General features: G+C 40.6%; 2 protein-coding genes across 2 annotated transcripts; both read right to left on the reverse strand.

The window, feature by feature from the left end:
• Positions 1-790: 790 nt before the first annotated feature.
• On the reverse strand, positions 791-8,957 carry sfxn1 (sideroflexin 1; the record flags this gene model as incomplete). The annotated part of the gene is made up of 11 exons (XM_080840334.1): positions 8,914-8,957; positions 5,985-6,154; positions 5,677-5,847; positions 5,306-5,404; positions 5,139-5,214; positions 2,810-2,895; positions 2,545-2,672; positions 2,259-2,308; positions 1,961-2,010; positions 1,744-1,791; positions 791-887 (listed from the first exon to the last, which is right to left on the reverse strand). The coding sequence occupies exons 2-11, from the start codon at positions 6,146-6,148 to the stop codon at positions 791-793; spliced, it is 969 nt and encodes a 322-aa protein (XP_080696460.1). The 5' UTR covers positions 6,149-6,154; positions 8,914-8,957.
• A 3,066-nt stretch (positions 8,958-12,023) lies between these two features.
• Positions 12,024-17,346, reverse strand: LOC308367396 (serine/threonine-protein phosphatase 2A catalytic subunit beta isoform-like). Its single transcript, XM_080841300.1, has 8 exons — positions 17,306-17,346; positions 16,949-17,064; positions 15,788-15,997; positions 14,702-14,875; positions 14,067-14,156; positions 13,386-13,547; positions 13,079-13,197; positions 12,024-12,882 (listed from the first exon to the last, which is right to left on the reverse strand). Exons 2-8 carry the CDS (start codon positions 17,048-17,050, stop codon positions 12,810-12,812), a joined length of 930 nt encoding a protein of 309 aa, XP_080697426.1. The 5' UTR covers positions 17,051-17,064; positions 17,306-17,346; the 3' UTR covers positions 12,024-12,809.
• Positions 17,347-18,170: the final 824 nt, after the last annotated feature.

Consider the following 18,170-nt stretch of genomic DNA (forward strand, 5'->3'; position numbering starts at 1 on the left):
TAATATTGCCATCATCATCAGATCACTGTAGATCAAGGGTCCATTCATTAAGTTGTTATGGAGAGATTGTGTAAGATTTTCATCTTTATTTCGAAGTGATCTTACACCTTGAAAATTTTATCTATATAAACTCTAAGACCTTGTGATTATGTGGTATTGCACAGTCTTAAAATAAGAGGTACCATTAAACTTTGTTTGAGGTGATTATGGTTTGGTTCAAACTGAAAGCAGGAGCAGCTTTTCTTTGATAGATTGAATACTGATTTTGGCAACGACACGTAATCAATCAGGTGAACAAATGAGAATAGCATCTGAATATTACCTCTGGCTATTTGTTCTTCATCTTACATGATATTGTATGGCACATGGAAACATTTTGGCAGCAAACACGATTAACAAGAGATTAAAAAAACAAACAAAAAAATAAACATGTGAGAGTACCAAGATCTAAATCAAATCGACACCTCTCACGCAGTTCCTCCCTAAAAACTAGCCCAACCTAGAAATGTAATTAATTTTCCACAATTAAAAAAAAAAATCAAACACCAGTCAAAAAGCTTAGCATAGGATGGTTGAAATGTGCGTGTGTGGGGCAAGTGATGAAGGGTAGTTGCCAGGGTTACATGGAATGTGAACAAAATAATGTAAACCAAAAAAAAAGAAAAACACGATGGGAAAGGGAAAAAAAATTGAAAATTTAACTTTGGCAACTTGCAGAGATGACTGGCATTGAACTGGATTGTTATGGCAGTGCAGTGATGATGTTGGCGGAGGGGCCTCTCTTCCCCCTTCATAGCCCTTTGTTGAAGTAGACTCTCTCCACCCCGGGGTTGCTGGCGCGGATCTTCTCCTGCAACTCGGGCTCCAGGCGGCTCACGGACATCGAGCTGTGGATTGGACCGCGCAAAATCAGCGATTGAAGCGAAACACACATCAGACAACAGAACGCCCAGCGCTGACCAGAGCCACAGTCACATTCTTACAGCAACATCCCCACACAGCCAGTCACAGAAAGCCCAGGAACGAGCCTGAGGCAGTGCTACGGCTGCAGTTGTGTTGCCTTATTGGCCTTGGCTGAACTATAATGTTGTGTGTGACTATGCCATGGCGGTAAGCCGTTTACTTTTCAGTATTTAAGGTAAAAATTGGATTTTACTTCAACACTGTTAACCAATACAACAGTTTCACATACAGTAACAGTTTTGCAGTTTTGATGTGGAATCACATTTCAATTTTAATATCATTTTAGTTCTTTATGTATCTACCCTGATAAAATGAGCTCTACATAAAGTTGAATTGTAATCCTTTCACTGGTAGTTTTTTGGTCAGAGTGTTCTTCCATGTCCCTACGAGTGTTTAGATTTTTGATAAATTGCACTAGCTGAGTGGCAGCAGCTCATCATGCCAAGGTTAAGTCTCAGACAAAACTGAGTTCTCCCGGAATCAGGTGTTTATCATGGGGGCATGGGGATAGAAATAATATTCCTCATGGTGGTTAAACTAAAACAGATAACATTGGGTTTCAGAGATCTGTGTAAAACTGTGTCCATATACAGTATATATCATGTACATCATTTAACAATGTATAGCAAACGTGTCAATAAACATGACTTTAAAAAGACTTTGAAAGAACGAAAGAGTCGTCTCCCCATGGTTATTTAACATTTCAGTTCCGCAGAGGTGAGGCACTAGAGCTGTACTGCTACACTGCTATACATAGGCATGCAGTACGACGTCACCAACCTCTTCTGAGGAAACAGTGCACAGCACAGTGGAGTGGCAAACACCAGGCTGTGAAGAGAAGGGGGGGGGGGGGGGGGGGGCACAAACACATTCAAAGGTCAGATACTCTGCAGTCAGTTTCCCCGGCACACTGGACACAACCAGCCATTGGAACCACCGTGAATGTAAGTGCCATTAATCAGTGGCGTGTTCACAATCCAATTCCCTGGTCACTCACCAAAATCCCACCAGGCCCACTTGAATAGGAGCATTCATCCATGGGAGCCTCTGAAAAGATCACAGAGGGAGAAAGGGGGAAATCAGCAGTCTCGCAAGAGAGCCATGTCCACGAGGGCCATTGTATAAAGGGCCATACCATAAAGCACTCTCTGAGATGTGAAAGCAGGCAGTTTTTTTCTGAGCTTGTGCACTGTTCATTCTCAGCTGGCTAAGCACAATCACGTAAGGTCTTTTATTGGGTAGCACACCAAATATATTGTGTAGGGGAGACGGTATAGTTGACTGCACGCACACACCTTCAGGAAAGCTTTCTTCTCCAATGTGTTCATTAGGAATGGTGGGATTGCTGTGAGGAAAATAAGTAGTTGTCAAATATTTATGACATACATAATATATACATAAGCCTAAACTTACATAAACATATAACTGTTTTTAGAAAAACCAAAATCATCTCACACAAGCACACACTCATTCTTCCTACATCTGATCATTTACAGTGTAACAATGACTATACAATGAATAACAATGACTATACAATGAACAACAATGAATAACAAGGACTATATATAAGAGGAAACCAACCCATTCCAGGAGACGCCATAAGAATTCTAGAGATCACAACTTGTGTGATGGCCTGCTGAGCGGCGTTCGTGGACTCTCCTAGTCTGTTGTCATTCTCGTCTGTGATTGGAATGCCATGTTTCAGCTCTCTTGAAGAAATGACAGAACATTGTCACTACACATTACACCCCCAACAATATGCAATTCAAATCAGCTGGGTATAAGATACTTCAGGGGTCATAGGTCAAGTAAGGGGGGTGAATAGGGTTGGGATGCATCCGCTCACCGTTGCCTCATGAGAGGGATGTTGATACAGTTAGCAGCAGCCACAGCAGCAAAAGGCACAAATCGCCCCACCAATGGGGAGATACGCTGACAGAGAGAAAATACATTGTTTTCATACTTGACATACTTGCATCAGTCTTAAAGAGGACCTATTATGATTTTCTGTTTCTTTCCTTTCCTTTAGTGTGTTGTACAGCTTTTTTGTGGTCTGCAAGTTCCAAACCCAAAGTACACGCCAGAGGGAGTAACTCTCTCCCACAGAAACTACTTTTCTCAGCTGCCTGAAATGCATTATTGAAATTTTAGCCCTTTTCCTTTGTTACAAGATGATGCAATCTTCTAACACAATCCGTATTGCCCGCCTAGCTGACCAATCAGAGCACACTAGGCAGTAGCGAAGCGTGACACATTTAAAAGAGGAGGCCTAACACATTATTTTTCACCACAATAATTAAAGTCATGACTTACTTTAAAACAAAGTGTGTTTCAAAAATGTATTTGTAAATGTGTTTCAAAAATCAACCTAAGAACGATATAATCCAGGTAACAAATGTCTTGCAATGCATGCTGTGTAGGATTGAGGATATCAAGATTATAAATGATTGGACAAACTGAACATCAGACCTAGGCTGTCTCCTTATAACACGGTATTCGAAGTAACAATCTCTTTCACAAACATTTGATGATTGGTATTAAAAAATATATAGATATAAACAGCTCCTGTCCAACCTATATGTACAACATTCTTCTCTCTTTCAATTATCTGGAATTTACAAGATCAATGAAATGACTCCTGTTCAGACTAAGAGCAGATTCATGATGCCCACGAAATGCCGCTTCTTGCTTTTAAATGTACAACAGCACACTGATTAGCCTCTTCATTATCTCATGGTTTTTAGCTACCTAGCCATTGTGCTTTTGGATGCTTATGGCAACTGCTTGATCGATCAATCCTTACTTTGCCTAATAGCTTAAATTTTGTGTCTCGTGTCTGACAATTGCTCTAAACAAACAAGATAAATCTGCAAACCCGTGAGAGCCAACGGATTGCCAGGAGCTGTTCACCATGCAGTCTTAGTCTTGGGTAGGTTGGGTGGCTTTATTGCTGTTTAAATATCTTGTGTCGGCCTCCCTTTCTCTTTAATATTTAACTGTTGCTCAAACGGCAACCTGGCAAAATTATTTTGCAACCAAAAAAAAATCCTTTGGCATCCATTACTTCCCACACCAAGTTGGCATCCATTACTTCCCACACCAATGATCTCTGACCAACTACTAACTATCTTGTTGAAATTCAGTTTATTAGCTGCTCATGTTAGACAGCCACTATTTTGTATTCTGATTGGTGAGAAGACAGGCAGGTTGAAGTCCCTTGCCCGCCCATAGACGGCAAACATTCCCGGGCCTCCTCTACACGCCAACTGGGCATTTTTTTCTCATTTACAGTCCAGTCAGCACAGTGTAATTATTATTTTTTTAATTGTAGGAGACAGCAAGTTGACATAAACCAAGCCTGGTTTCCCTTTGGCGGCCTGAAATAAGGTACCGTTAAACGAGAAACCTTTCATGTCACCATAATCACTATATAACATAAGATACGCGACTTAATTAAAATTAAGAATATACTCAAATTGAAATGTTGTAACGCGAAATGTTTCATTAAAATGTATTCTACGTGTTGCTATTGTTAAAGATATTTTCACATCTCAAGTCATTTTATTCTGAGGAGGCCCTGGTGTCCTATAGGGGCTGCCACTGCCTCTTGGCTCATGGCAAGCCACAGGTTCTCAAAAAGAGCGTTTTAGACAGAGGGTGAATAGAAATATACATGAAAAATAATGTATTTTTGGTACATTGAAGCATGTAAATCTATTCTAGTAAACCCCAAAAATGTGATTACGACCATTAAAAAGGAGCATAATAGGTCCTATGTAATGTTTTATCTGAAATGATGCAACATCCCTTGATGTGCAAAAAATGATGCTTAATTAAAATATGTTGGCCAATCAAGCCCACCCACAACTTCCCAGCACAAAAAATACCTAGAAAAAGAGCACTTATGTTTCACAGAGTGAGGGCAAGGATGTTCCTTGCTGAAAGATAAGATAAAGCTACAAAAAATCTAAACAAATAGGCGAGTACTGCTTGTGAAGATAAACTTCTTTCCACAACAGCTATTCAAAGAACTTGAGAAGTACACAATACATATTTAGACCCAGGTCTCCCTCCTAGTCTTTGTCATATCAGAACATGTGCATAACAGTTAAATACATGATAAATAATATCAAAATAACAAAAATGTAAAATAATTTGAATGACATTGAAAATACCTTTGATAGAGCATTAAGTCCTAAAGCAGTGAAAACCGCCCCAGTAGTTGCAGACACATAGGCTGTTCCAAGCTGACTACAAATGAGAGGTTAAGGATTAGTTTATGTATGTTTCAGACCGGACATGAGACTGAAATACACCATTGCAAGAATTAATGTCCACTTACTTAACCGTAATGGGAGCATCTCCACTCCTATTGGTGTAGTTCACTATTGCATTGAAGGACTGATTGATCCACTGCCAGAACACCACAGCTGGAGTTGTTCTAAATGGAAATCAAGATGGAATGAATCAGAATCAGAATGGCGTGGCTTATGCATGACTAATTGGAAGGCATAGTAACTAATGAAGGCCCTGTCCATGTGTAGCTACTACACTGATTAGCTGAAGGTTATTAATACAGTATATGCAGCATAAGCATGGCAATGGAGATTGAGGACAATGTTCTGCTCTTACAGTGTAAATAATGAACATCTTGCTGTACGATTAAACAATAAAGGTACTAGGCAAGAGTGCTTTTAAGCATATTTTGCTCACTGGTAGAATGTCATCATGCACCCGGTGATGGTCATGTTCATTGGGACCTGAGCGGACATTCGACCAATCAGAATCATCTTTTCTCCTGTGTCCGGGTGAAACGCAGAGTCAAAAATGTACTTGGCTTTCCAAAGCTCATCCTCTGTGAGACCTGGAGTGACAATCCCTTGCCTGGAGTGAATGAATAAACAAACAAACAAACAAACAAACATCTAGGTCAACACATTTCCAGTTATTTTGTGCATCTTCCTGCTCAACTACAGTGTAAATGGAAAAAAGATTTGCTCCGGTTCTGGTTAATTATTTACTTGTAGTTATGGATAATCACGCGAGCTTTTTCCAGTTGATCATTGGATAGAAGGATGTTCCGGGGATCTGTGACGGTGAAGAAGTGTTTGGCCCTCCCCATGAAGGTGCTCTGGTCCCACCGCGGCTCCTTGATGTTGATGGATGAGGAGAGCTCCGCTGCCATGTTGCTCTATGGAGGGCAAGACATTACATTTACATTTAGTAATTTAGCAGACGATTTTATCCAAAGCAACTTACAAGGAAATTGCATTTATACTTTAGAAGCAGTTTTAGGGGTTCAGTGTCTTGCTCCAGGACAGTTACACACTTGGTAACGAGAAGTGGGGAATCGAACTAGAAACCTTCCGATTACCAAACGACTTATCTTCCACCTGTACCACTATTGCAACAAAGATAAAGGTTTGGATGAGTAAAACCTAGAAAGAATCAGCAATGTAAGATGACAGCCCTCTTCCCACTCCAAGCACCAACAGTCCGGTTATAGTATAAGGAACATACGTAGAATTGTAATGTGTAAATGTAAAGCCAAGAGTGTTGACTATAAACTCAGGAAATTGCAGTTAGTCTATACCCCTGACACATATGCCCACCCACACACTAAAATGAAAACTGAAAGCCCGATAAGACATGTAGAATATGAATTGTGATGGCCAGTTAGTGTAGGTCATAACACTTCACATCATATCATAAAGTCTCTCTCTGAAGTTTCACAATCAAATTTACTGAAGCTATTTCAGTTACGCCTGCCCACCAACACACTAAAATGAAAACTGAAAGCACATGTTCTACTGACATGTAGAATATACATTGTGATGGCCAGTTACTATAGGTCATAACACAGAAAACAGAAGAACACATCATTAATTCATCCACAAGGCATGGTCATTTTTCAAACCAAAATGTGTATTATAATTATCGTCACAGTCATATTTACATGCATGTTTTGTCACAGCATAACTACTTAAATTTGACGAGAAGACCTAGTTCAGTTGGGCCTGCCTCAGGGTCTCTGGCACTGAAGGGTTTTAAAAACTGTTGTATATTTGTCTGCATTACCTTAAGGATCGGACAGTGTTGCACATGCTGTTTTGTGTGGGTCTCATGGGATATTGCATTTTACACATTATCCCTCAGTGGAGTCTAAAGAGCACTTGTCAGTCAAAAATCTCTCTCTCTCTCTCAAGGGCCAAGTCGAAGTGACATTTCATTCTTGTCAACCCCTAAAACCTTTCGGATGACCTGTGTATAACTCACAGGGTTGGATTCCACTAAAAGATTAGCACACACCTCTGCTGAGTCAGCATAAAGTTGCTATGGAAACCGCAGACAAGCCAAAGGGCTTTCTGGAGTGCACATAACCGCTGCCGAATATTCAGATCACCCCCAAACGGCTTGGGTCAACATGCCTTCTTTGCCTCCTCACAACACGTAGTCTTTCTAGCCAATACACAGTTAGTAGGTTATTCTGGTTCTGCGACACTGTGATGCAACAAGGCTATACCCACATAGGATCCCCCCTAATGAGTAGGCCTATTTGCAGTGTTTTGCATAAACCCATATATTCAATAGCTTGGTCCGCAAAGGGTATCTCAATACGATTTCTTCAGTGACGATAATCGGTTTGACTTTGAGATAAAGGCTAGACCCGGGTAGAGAAGAAAACCCCCGATGTGTCAAAAAAAATAAAGAAAGAGAGAGAAAGAAGGCTACACAATCTATTCAGATTTCAGACAGTTCAGGCAAGAAGTCTACTTAAGCAGCAATCTAATAGAGCTTTCAATAAAGCCATTTAAACATGTATTTGCTTATCATGCATGTGGTGGCATAAAGCCTTTTGAATACGCAGGTTATATGCCTTGGAGAGGTTATATTAACGACAAAAATTGCTTTCGAGTCTGCAACATGATGCAATTTAGCCTGAAATGGCACCAAACATGGCTGCACGAGCGACAACAAAACGAGCATTCCAGTCCAGACAACTGAATGGTGAGAGGGGAGCTGCTGTCTCTTTAAATGTAATTAATGTCCATGGGTTTCTCACGAGACAACTTTCGTTAGCGCGTATGCCTTGCGAAGCATCACTATGAACAATTTATTTTCCGTGAGATGAAGAACAAAAACCCCACAAACACGTTCAAACAACCAACACGATTTCCAATCACTGTATAGGTTGCTGCATTATTAACATGCTGTAGTAAGATTGTTCAGTCATGCAACGTAGGATAAAATAACGCATTTAACGTAGGTCTAACCTACTATTAAACATAACCAGACCCTTTGCCATCGTTAGAATGAACTTCAAACGGAGTTGAACCCTGATAATGTTTACCCCTATTCCCAGCCCATTTCTTAACCAATCCTGTGAGTTTGTAGCTACATATTAACCCAGAGGTGAGTTCAATCGTAGAACGTTAATCCATCAGGTTTAGAGTTAGGCGCGTTTCTTGACAGAACAAGATCAACAGCAGCCTCACGAGAATTAGAACTGACAGAACAATGAAGCAAATGATGCAACAACGTATCCGCATAGTACACTGATGATTTTTTCGTTCAAATACAATTTCTGAGCATTTCGTCATATCCACTGAGCAAATGGAGGAACCCTCCATTTGCTAGAAGTCCAGCGTTTGATATGTTCAGCGCTGTTGCTGCACAAAACCAAAAGCATCAATGGGATTACACCCTGCGATGGTGCCTCATCCAGATGTTATTAACTGCAAACACGTAGCCTATTAACAGCCTGTTAGCTGAACCATCTGACACACTCCAGCTGTGCAAATTCTATTTCAACCGCTGCCTGCCACATCCTCAATCTACTTGATGACAGCCAACAGTCTGGCGTTTGCTTTAGAACGAGTAAGCTAATTAAAATAGTCGAGAGAACAAATACATTTTTAGAAAAATATGAAGACAAATCTAGCTACTTACGTTGTTAAAAATCCTTGTCTATCACAATCACGGGAGCCCACAAGTGATCCCTGTAGCCTATCGCTCAAGGGAGCTTATTGGTAGGCTACTTATGAGTGATAGGTGAAGCAAGCGTTAATAGGTTCAATATGGTTACTTCCTGTCCAATGTTACTATGCGTATCATTTGTCGCACAATACCTGATATAAAATAGTACAATTGGCACTGTTGGAAGAATACCATCCTATAAATAGCTGTAATTTGAGTTTTTTTATTTTATTGTCTCGAAGAACTAGAAATAACTGGATCCACAATGGGGACTTTTATTTTGTTATCATGTGGCATCGACTCCCCTGTTGTTGGTGCATTTCACACCACTTTTCTGAGAGGCGACTGCTCAGGGACTACTGATAACTACTCACACTTAATCAAATAATTTCTTTATCAGAATATACTATTGTGGACTTCATTTTGCAGGATATGACTTAATTACTGTCCAGACAGTCTTTGTACCACTGTTTAGTTTTGTCCTTAAGACTTAAGGCTGATGCCTTGTTTGGAGTTGAATTTAGGTTAGTTCATTTTCATAGTCTGCATAACGACATGTCTTTATTTTTTTTTTAACTAGGTGCTTGCATGCTCAGCATTGCTTTTGAGGAAGTCATACTGCTTGACTCCACAGTGTTCATACCACAATGGCGTCTAGACTAGGGGTCAATAGTTACAACAGTTCCCCATTCTGTTTAGACACACAGGGTTGGAAAAGGAGAAAATGGCAGATACACATATGTATGTTTATAATATGTTATGTTTTATGCAACCCACACCAATGACTTATTCATCTTACTGTGAATAAATCAAGTGATTTTGCACATTCGTTCGAGCAGGCTGCTGGGGATGACTGTGCCTTTTCTTTGAAAACAGAATGAATATGAGATGCATTAAGAACTATGTTTTTAGATAATATGCGAGGTATGCTATCACAAAAAATACATAGACATTGTTGATTAACTCAATGGCCACAGTGTTTAAGATTTAACTGGATAGTAACTCAGAGATTCAAGGATCACTTTCATGCTCAAGAAGAGTTGCAATGGGGGCAATGTTCAAGGGCAGTTTTGAGGGCAAGTTGCAGATACCCTTATCTACAGTCTGGAAATATGTCAGATACAGTTTATGACAAGGTCCTTATTAATCTGCTACCTTGATAGGAGCGCCAAAGGTGTCATAAAGGTCCTACTTTAACACGCAGCCACTGCAGTAGTGACGTGTTCACTGATAATGGTTCTATCACTGAGCTCCATCTAGTGGACACAGTCGGCGACACTTGAGTGACAAGATGTGTTGTGGTTCAATTTTGGTTACAGGACTATAAGCATACCTAAATCCCCCACCCCAAATAGACTGCATATTGCATTATATTAACAAAAGACATTTGAATTCTGCACGATTCTATGTCCAATTAAACATAATTTGTGCAAGCAACAAGTGAAACACTGCTGAGAATAATTCGACATGAATACAGGCCTGGTCTAGTGGCCCATCTAAGAAGCAACTACAACCCCAAATCAGAAAAAGTTGGAAAGATATGGAAAATGCTAATAAAAAAAGAAGGCAGTGATTTATAAATTGACCTTGACTTGTATTTCATTGAAGACAGTATCAACACAAGATATTTCATGTTTTGTCTGGTAAACTTAGGGTAGTAAAGGGTAGTAATGAGGTACAAAAGCAGTATCCAGACCTAGTCCTTTAGGAGCACAGAGGATCGCCACAAATGTGTGAGCAAATAATTGAAATGTTCAAAAACAATGTTTCTCAAAGAAACCGTGTCCAGAAGCACCATCGACTTCTCCGGGCTCGGAGGAATCTGGGATGGACCGTCACACAGTGCAAATGTGTATTGTGTTCAGACGAATCAGCATTTTTCTTTTTTGGAATAAATGGACGCTGTTTGTCCCGGACCAAAGAGGAAAAGGACCATTCAGACTGTTACCAGCAACAAGTCCAAAAGCCAGGGTCTGTCATTGTATGGGGTTGTGTCAGTGCCCTTGGCAAAGTTAACTTACACTCTGTGTTGGCACCTTTAATGCCAAAAAGTACATAGAGATTTTGGAGCAACATACGTATCCTGCATTCAAGATGACATTCTTTCCAGGGAAGCCCATGCATATTTCAACAAGACAATGCAAAACCACATTCTGCACACATTTCAAAGGCATGGCTGAGGAAGAAGGATGTGTGGGTGGTGGACTGGCCTGCCTGCAGTCCTGACTTGTCCCCAACTTAGTATGTGTGGCACATTTTGAAAGTGTTGTGAAAAGGAATGGCAACATTACAAAGTGATAAATGCTTTACTGTCCCAACTTTTTTTGAAATATGTTGCAAGAAACGAAATTGAAGTGTTTACTTTGAAAAAAAGACAATAAAATGCGTGAGGTAAAACATCAAATAATGTGCTGTTGTATTGCTTTCAATGTAATACAGATCAAAGATAATTTACAAATCACTGCTTTCAGTTTTAATTTAACATACCATCCCAACTTTATCTGATTTGTGGTTGTGTGCTTACAACATCCATTTTTACGTCCAAAAGATTTGCACAGAGATATACTGTACATACTTAAGTTTTTTTTTTTAAATCGGAAAATCCTCAATGTATACGTATGTAACCTGAAATGCACAAAAGCAAGCTTTTATATCAATCTGACAAAGCTGGTTACTACTTGATCACACTTTAATACACAATTACGCTCATGAATTATCCTCCATGCACTGCGAAGTTATTACATTGGGATGATTCAGATTCAGGCACTATTGTGTGAACCATCTTGATCTCCTCATTAGGCATGCACCTTTTACAAGGATGGCTTCTATTCGATAACCAGAACTGATAAAATATATATTTTTGTTTATAATAATGTCCCTTAATTTCAGCTCTGGGAAAGCATGTGTGTAGCAGTAGTTTATACTTTGTTTGAATATTGGTTTATGAGTCTCTGCTACCTCTACTTATTATTATGCTATGTATAATCACACAGCCCTCCAGGCTATACCTGTGAAATTCAATGTGTCTCTGGAACTTCTGTTCTGGCAGTAAACTGTTCAACATGAAACACGCACACACAACATTTCATGTGGAGTAACCCCAGTCTTTATTTAAGTGCTGAAGTCTCCCAAACAGGCTTTAACAAAGAAATAAACAAATAATTTAGACCTCGTCTTGGAATACCTATACAGCTGAATGGAATAGAAGCCGTGACAGAGAAAAAGAAAGCTGCAGCAACTTTAAGCCGGTGTTAAATATAAAATAATATTTATGATAATCCTGCTCTACAAAACATCATACAGTCATCAAAATTAAACCGACAGGTGCGAAACAAGTGCGGAAAAAAGGGAAAAAAGCATGTAACCCAGTCTCAGTGTCCCCTCCCTTCACAGAAATCCCTCTGTTATTGTAAAAATCTTCGAAAAGCCATGCAGAGGAGCTGCCACTAACTTACATGGCAAAGTAGTTTCTATTCAGCACAACATCCCAACAGTATTCAGACTGAAGCATTTATCTAAGGGTATTTGAATATGAATTCATAGAGGCCACCCCAACACCTTACGCCCTGACAGTAAAAATCACAAAATTAAAAACATCTTCCTAACCAGCAGGGACCACCATGTTTCATTGTCTTGACGTAACGAAAGCGATTTTGGAATAAAATACGATTATCCGATCATGCAGAGGGCAATATTGTTAACTTTTGTGATCGACTTGCGTGGTGGCTTCTTTTGCAGATGTTTAATGAACATGGCACACACTTTGGTCCATGGAAATATTTATTGAATATTGATGTCGTTGGCCTTGTCCTAATGTGATTTAGGGTGAACTGCATCAATGGCGAATACTTTTTCGGTTCTCAGGATCTTTACAGGAAGTAGTCAGGGGTGCGGCGGGTAACGTGGGGCTCCCCTCTCCGAGGAGCAGGATCAAACTGCAGGCTGAGAGAGTAAACAAAAATAACAACAATTAAAAATACATCAAACAGCTCTATCTGTATTCAAGTATGAAATTAAATGACAACTGAATAGAATAACAATTCAAATGTATCACTGAACTGCTAAATTTGTAAAAACTGTGTTTTGTTCTGACTGTTCTGACTGACAAAACATGCTGGGGAGGAGAGGCTGGACTTACAAGGAATACTTAAGCGTGTCATCCAGTTCCATGATAGCTGCCTGATTACCACAGCGGTAACAATAATTAGGCGCACTGAAAATAGTCACCACGTTTCGTTCATGGCACCAGTTATAGCCCTAGAGGAGGGAAAGAAAGAGGGGGAGAGAGGGAGAGAGAGAAAGACAGAGAGACAGAGACAGAGATAGAGAAAGAAAGAGACAAGAGATTATTTGAACAATAACGCTGTAAAACTGATCCGGGTGCACATGAGCATTTCTTTATTTTTGGCTCATCTCCCTCCCACTGGTTCAACTCAGCCGCTCACCTCCATCACCAGCTGGTGAGCCCTTGAGACCAGAGTCAGGCAATTGGCATGGTTGAAGGTCTCTGAAATGTCCTGCCCAAATGTGTATCCGGCACCACGGGGTGAAATACCCCAACCTCCGCGGTCATCGGGGTCTGACCACAGCAAGTCGCACATGGGACCCTATAGCAACAAAACAGGGTTGTCAAGATGGAGGAGACGCTCAGGGGCCCAAACTAGTTGAGTTTGAAAAAGAGAAAGTGTACAGTCCACTTTATGTGAAATTATATCTATATGCCAACCATCTCGATTTATTGATTACTCGCCATTTTTGAGCGAGAGGGTAGAACATCAAAGTCATATGAGCCCACCCATTACACACTAGTGGGCTTTCTCCGGTTAAGACCAAACATTTTCCACCAGAAACCAAACAACATTAAGGAGTCTCTAATATGGAAGCAGGGTTCTTTAATTTCTCCATCTTCTTTAAAAACTAAGCATGGTGGCAGCCCACTCAATCATCATCCTCATTCAGTCCACAAAGCAATGCCCTACATATTCTCTTAGCAGAGCAGAAACATGAACTACTGTTTCCTGAGGAGCTTGACCTTCACGCTGTGAACTGGTTTGAAGGACATGCAATCAATACATGAGTAAAACCCACACAGTGTTTTATGTCCCATGGCTAAGGGCATACGTTACCTCATGAGGGACCTCCTGAATGCGGTCAAGAGCTCTGATATGGTCCAGCGTGTCAATAGAGGGAGACAGACCTCCATGGAGGCAGAAGATCTACACCAACATAACAGAAAAAGAAAAGACTGAGAGACAGTGTGGTTAGGGTTTGACCCTAAGGCTTGATTCATTCCTGGATTTTCATTTTACAAGCAACCCAGCCAGCGTTCCCAAACTTTTAAGAATGCTACAAGCATATTTGAATCCCCCACCCTCCACAGGTTGCATCTTGAACTTCATTGTATTAACAAAAGACATTTGAATTCTGCATGATTCTAGGTCCAATTGAACTTTATTTGTGCAAGCAACACGTGAAACACTGCTGAGAATAATTAAACATAGTACAGGCCTGGTTTAGTGGCATATGTAAGAAGCAAGTAAATACTGAACCCTCATGAACACTTCTCACTATGGATCACTACACAAACAGTATATGACAAATACCATTGACATAAACATTCTACGGGTCATTACACTTCAGACAATAACAATTAAAGTACAAATATAGGACTAAGACGGTGCTCCTTTCGTTGCTTCATACCACAGAAAGTGGGGCTCATAAAACGGTCAAACGGTCGATGCCAGTTTAGTCTGAAGCTCACCTGTGTGTCAACTAACGCGGTGAGAGGCAGGTAATCAAACAGGTCTGTGAAGTATTTCCAAACATTTGCATTTCCGTACTTTCTCAAGCACTCGTCATAGAAGCCATACACCTGTGTGATCTGTCTGCTCTCGTGGTTCCCCCGAAGGATGGTGATTCTCTCAGGGTAGCGAACCTGAAAAAAAAAAAAAATGTAATAACTAAGAATTAATAAAGTGAAATCTTAAAGACAAAAAAGAGTGGTCATGCAACTTCATAAATTTCACTCAGATTAAGATTGACAACATGAATTTGAGATTTGGAAGTGGTTCTCCACAGATGCCACCTATTGTTTCAGATATTTTGGTCACTATAGCAACAAGTCAAAACCACTAAAACGGCGCCACTGATCAAAGCGCCGATCTGGCATGTGCAAAAGACCTTGTGTGGAAAGAATCTCTCTGACTCCCTCTTCTCATGCCACAGAGTTCTGGGCCTGCACTGAAGTCTCTGTGTTCGCTTTGGTTATGTTTTACGAAGCCTGCGCCCTAAAAATAGACCAGGGCCACATTTCCAAGCTTGCGCTGGAAACATCTGGAACCATGTTTTTTTTTTTTTAACACAAATATTGAGCCCAAGAGTACTGAGACACAGTCAAACAGAATACTTTTCATTCAACTCATAGCAGGCAATGGAGCCTGTAAAGGTTAGGATGTATACCGGGCAACAATGATCATAAAAAGGCAGACTGTTAACTCCCAAGGAATGTTAATCTGGGATTATTCAAATATCACCCCACCTCCCATTCACCCCCAGGTGAAGCAGGTAAAAAAAAAAAAACACCAAAACATATCTCATGTCACAGCTGAAACAGTGCAAGTTCAGTTAGGGCCAACTGTGAGGAACCTTCACCCCCGCAAAAATGCAAGAAAACCAGACCTAGGTTGACCTAATTTAGGTGGAGAACTTTACAGTAATACCGCCTCCAGGTCAGAGAGCTACAGAATGTGCAACAGCATATGTGTGATCCCTGCGGAGGCCCACAAAGGATTAACGGGGAACAAAATCACTTGTAAACCGCATACTGTGTGAGACAGCCAAGTTTCACCTTGAGAGACACCAGGAGCGTGACTGTTTCCACAGAGTAATAGCCTCTGTCCACATAGTCGCCCATGAACAGGTAGTTGGTGTCGGGGGACTTCCCTCCGATCTTGAACAGCTCCATGAGGTCGTGGAACTGGCCGTGGACATCGCCACATACCGTGACGGGGCATCTCACCTCCTGCACATTGGACTCCTTCGTTAAAATCTCCTTAGCCTGTAGTGGATGGGAGGGGTGAAAATATCCGGAGTAAGAATTTGACGAGGCCGCATTAGTGGGTTACGGGGTCAGCTCATTAATACACACTTGTTACAAACAGTGCCCCATCGGAACTGCTGATGCCCAGGGAGACGTGCCAGTGGGGACACCTCACATCAATGTGTCCACAGGACACTGAGTTTCTGCACGTTTCACTGGTTCGTTGAGATACTACTTAATTTAAAAGAAAACGATAATTAATTAAATAGAACTGAGAATGACAGTATAGCCCAAATGCCAAATGGCATAGTTTAAATATTAGCAATTAATCATACTGATCCACAAAATAGTTTTGTAGATTCTATGCCTGGTGAGGCCCATAGGCATATTTCACAAGGATGCAAAATATGCTTTCGGCTGCAGTCCAGTAGGGTCGCACTGACTCTGTATGTGTACTTATTTTTGTTGCTGGGTTATCATATTTTCCCTGGTCTACAATACGGTCCATCCTAATCTTAGATAAAGACCTGAAAAGTCTCTGACCTCTTTCTGACTGTCGCGTCACCAAAATAGTCTAGACAATTTATTAAATATGCGACCATCAGCACCAGTCGGACGAGCTGCGCATTCAGCAGAACTGACTGTTGAACTAAACAAGCAAACGTTACATTGTTTCAAGAATGTAAGTTATTAGGTTATTAACAATGTATCAAAAGGCTCGGGGTTCGTAAAACTGGATAAGGTTATGCTAGTGAGCTGCGGTTGCTGGCCGAACTTCTCAGTCAACAACCAATGGCTACATTCATGGCGGTGCTGACAGCCAATAATAATAACAGTCGGTCACCGCCATCTTCGGATATCCTACAAGCCCCTGGAAATAAGGTTGACGACAGAAGCGAGAAACGGGTTAAACTAGAATAACGATCATCAATATGTATTCACACCATCAGAAAATGCTTAAATCCTTACCTTTTCACATAATATTTTGACTTGGTTTTCTGACAGCTGCTTGCACTCGTTCAGTTGTTCAATCCATTGATCCACTTCTTTCGTGAATGTCTTCTCGTCCATGATGATAAGTAGAACTGTAGGTTGCAGTTAACACAAACGACAACGATCTTAGTAAATTATTGAAATGACAAGTAGTCTAAATTACCTCACGTCATGCGTTTGCTAGTAGGCTAATCATTACGCGAGAATGAATTCCTCCGAATTAGTCCTAATAAAATGAAGCGTCATTTGTTTAATCTGCCAAAAACACGGTGTTAACTCAAATAGCCGAGAGAACGAATGTACAATACTGATTTGGAATTGGCTGAAACGTACTAGGGCTCAACCCAGGTTCGTTTCCTTGCACGCCAAAACCCGACCCGGCTATGTACAGTAGCTAGCCGAGTGGAATGTGTGATCAGGGAGATTGACGTCATCTGTTCTGCATCACTGTCCAGAAACGCCATTTTGGTGCCACCTAGCGCACAAAATTAAGCACGTATTTGATGCAACTCCGGAGAATATACAGTCCATTTGTATTTTTCTTGTCAAGGTGCTGCCTTCAGATTACAGGATCCAACATCATGGGTTGATGGGTTACATGTAAACTAATATTGTCCTGCATTTGTGATAACGCAATGCTTCCCCTGTGCACTTCAAAGACAGATTACACAGAGTATTTTCAAAAGGTTTAGGATTTTTATTGATTACGGTCTGGTGTTTGCGCTAAGGTTTTTTTTTTTCCTTTGCAGAAAATTATGAGGACTGCAGGAAAAAAATATGATAGAAGAGATATATTCACTGGCAAGGGCACTGAAATAGGAAAAGGTTGGTAGAGCTGCTATTAAATTTTTTAATGACACAGGATTACACATTTTCATTTATGGGGGGTGATGGGGTTCCCATAAACCCATGTGCCTCTGAGTTCCTCATCTATGCTTGCTGTAGGACTCACCAAGACATATTCCTCTTGTTGTCCTTCCAATTCACAGAAACCTTCCGTAGCTCTGTTAAAGTCATTGGTTCTTGGTGAAGGGCTAAGCTTGGCACTCCACTCACAACTTCATCTTTTTGTTGTGGTCTGGACGTTCTGCGTTGGATTTAGGTTAGTAGTGTAACATATCAACATAGTCAAGAAAGTAATCAGATTTTATCCAGCTTTGCGAAATGTATAGCCTTTGGAATAAAATATAAATGTTAC

The sequence above is a fragment of the Sprattus sprattus genome (assembly GCF_963457725.1).
Source record: "Sprattus sprattus genome assembly, chromosome: 6".
Taxonomy (NCBI): domain Eukaryota; kingdom Metazoa; phylum Chordata; class Actinopteri; order Clupeiformes; family Clupeidae; genus Sprattus; species Sprattus sprattus.

Excerpts from the sequence above, each read along its gene's own strand:
- LOC308367396 (XM_080841300.1), bottom strand. The coding sequence starts at position 17,050 with ATGGACGAGAAGACATTCACGAAAGAAGTGGATCAATGGATTGAACAA. Across the intron at positions 15,998-16,948 it reads TCAAAATATTATGTGAAAAG|GCTAAGGAGATTTTAACGAA; the intron begins GTAAGGATTTAA and ends CATCCACTACAG. Across the intron at positions 13,548-14,066 it reads TTCAGGAGGTCCCTCATGAG|GGTCCCATGTGCGACTTGCT; the intron begins GTAACGTATGCC and ends TTGTTGCTATAG.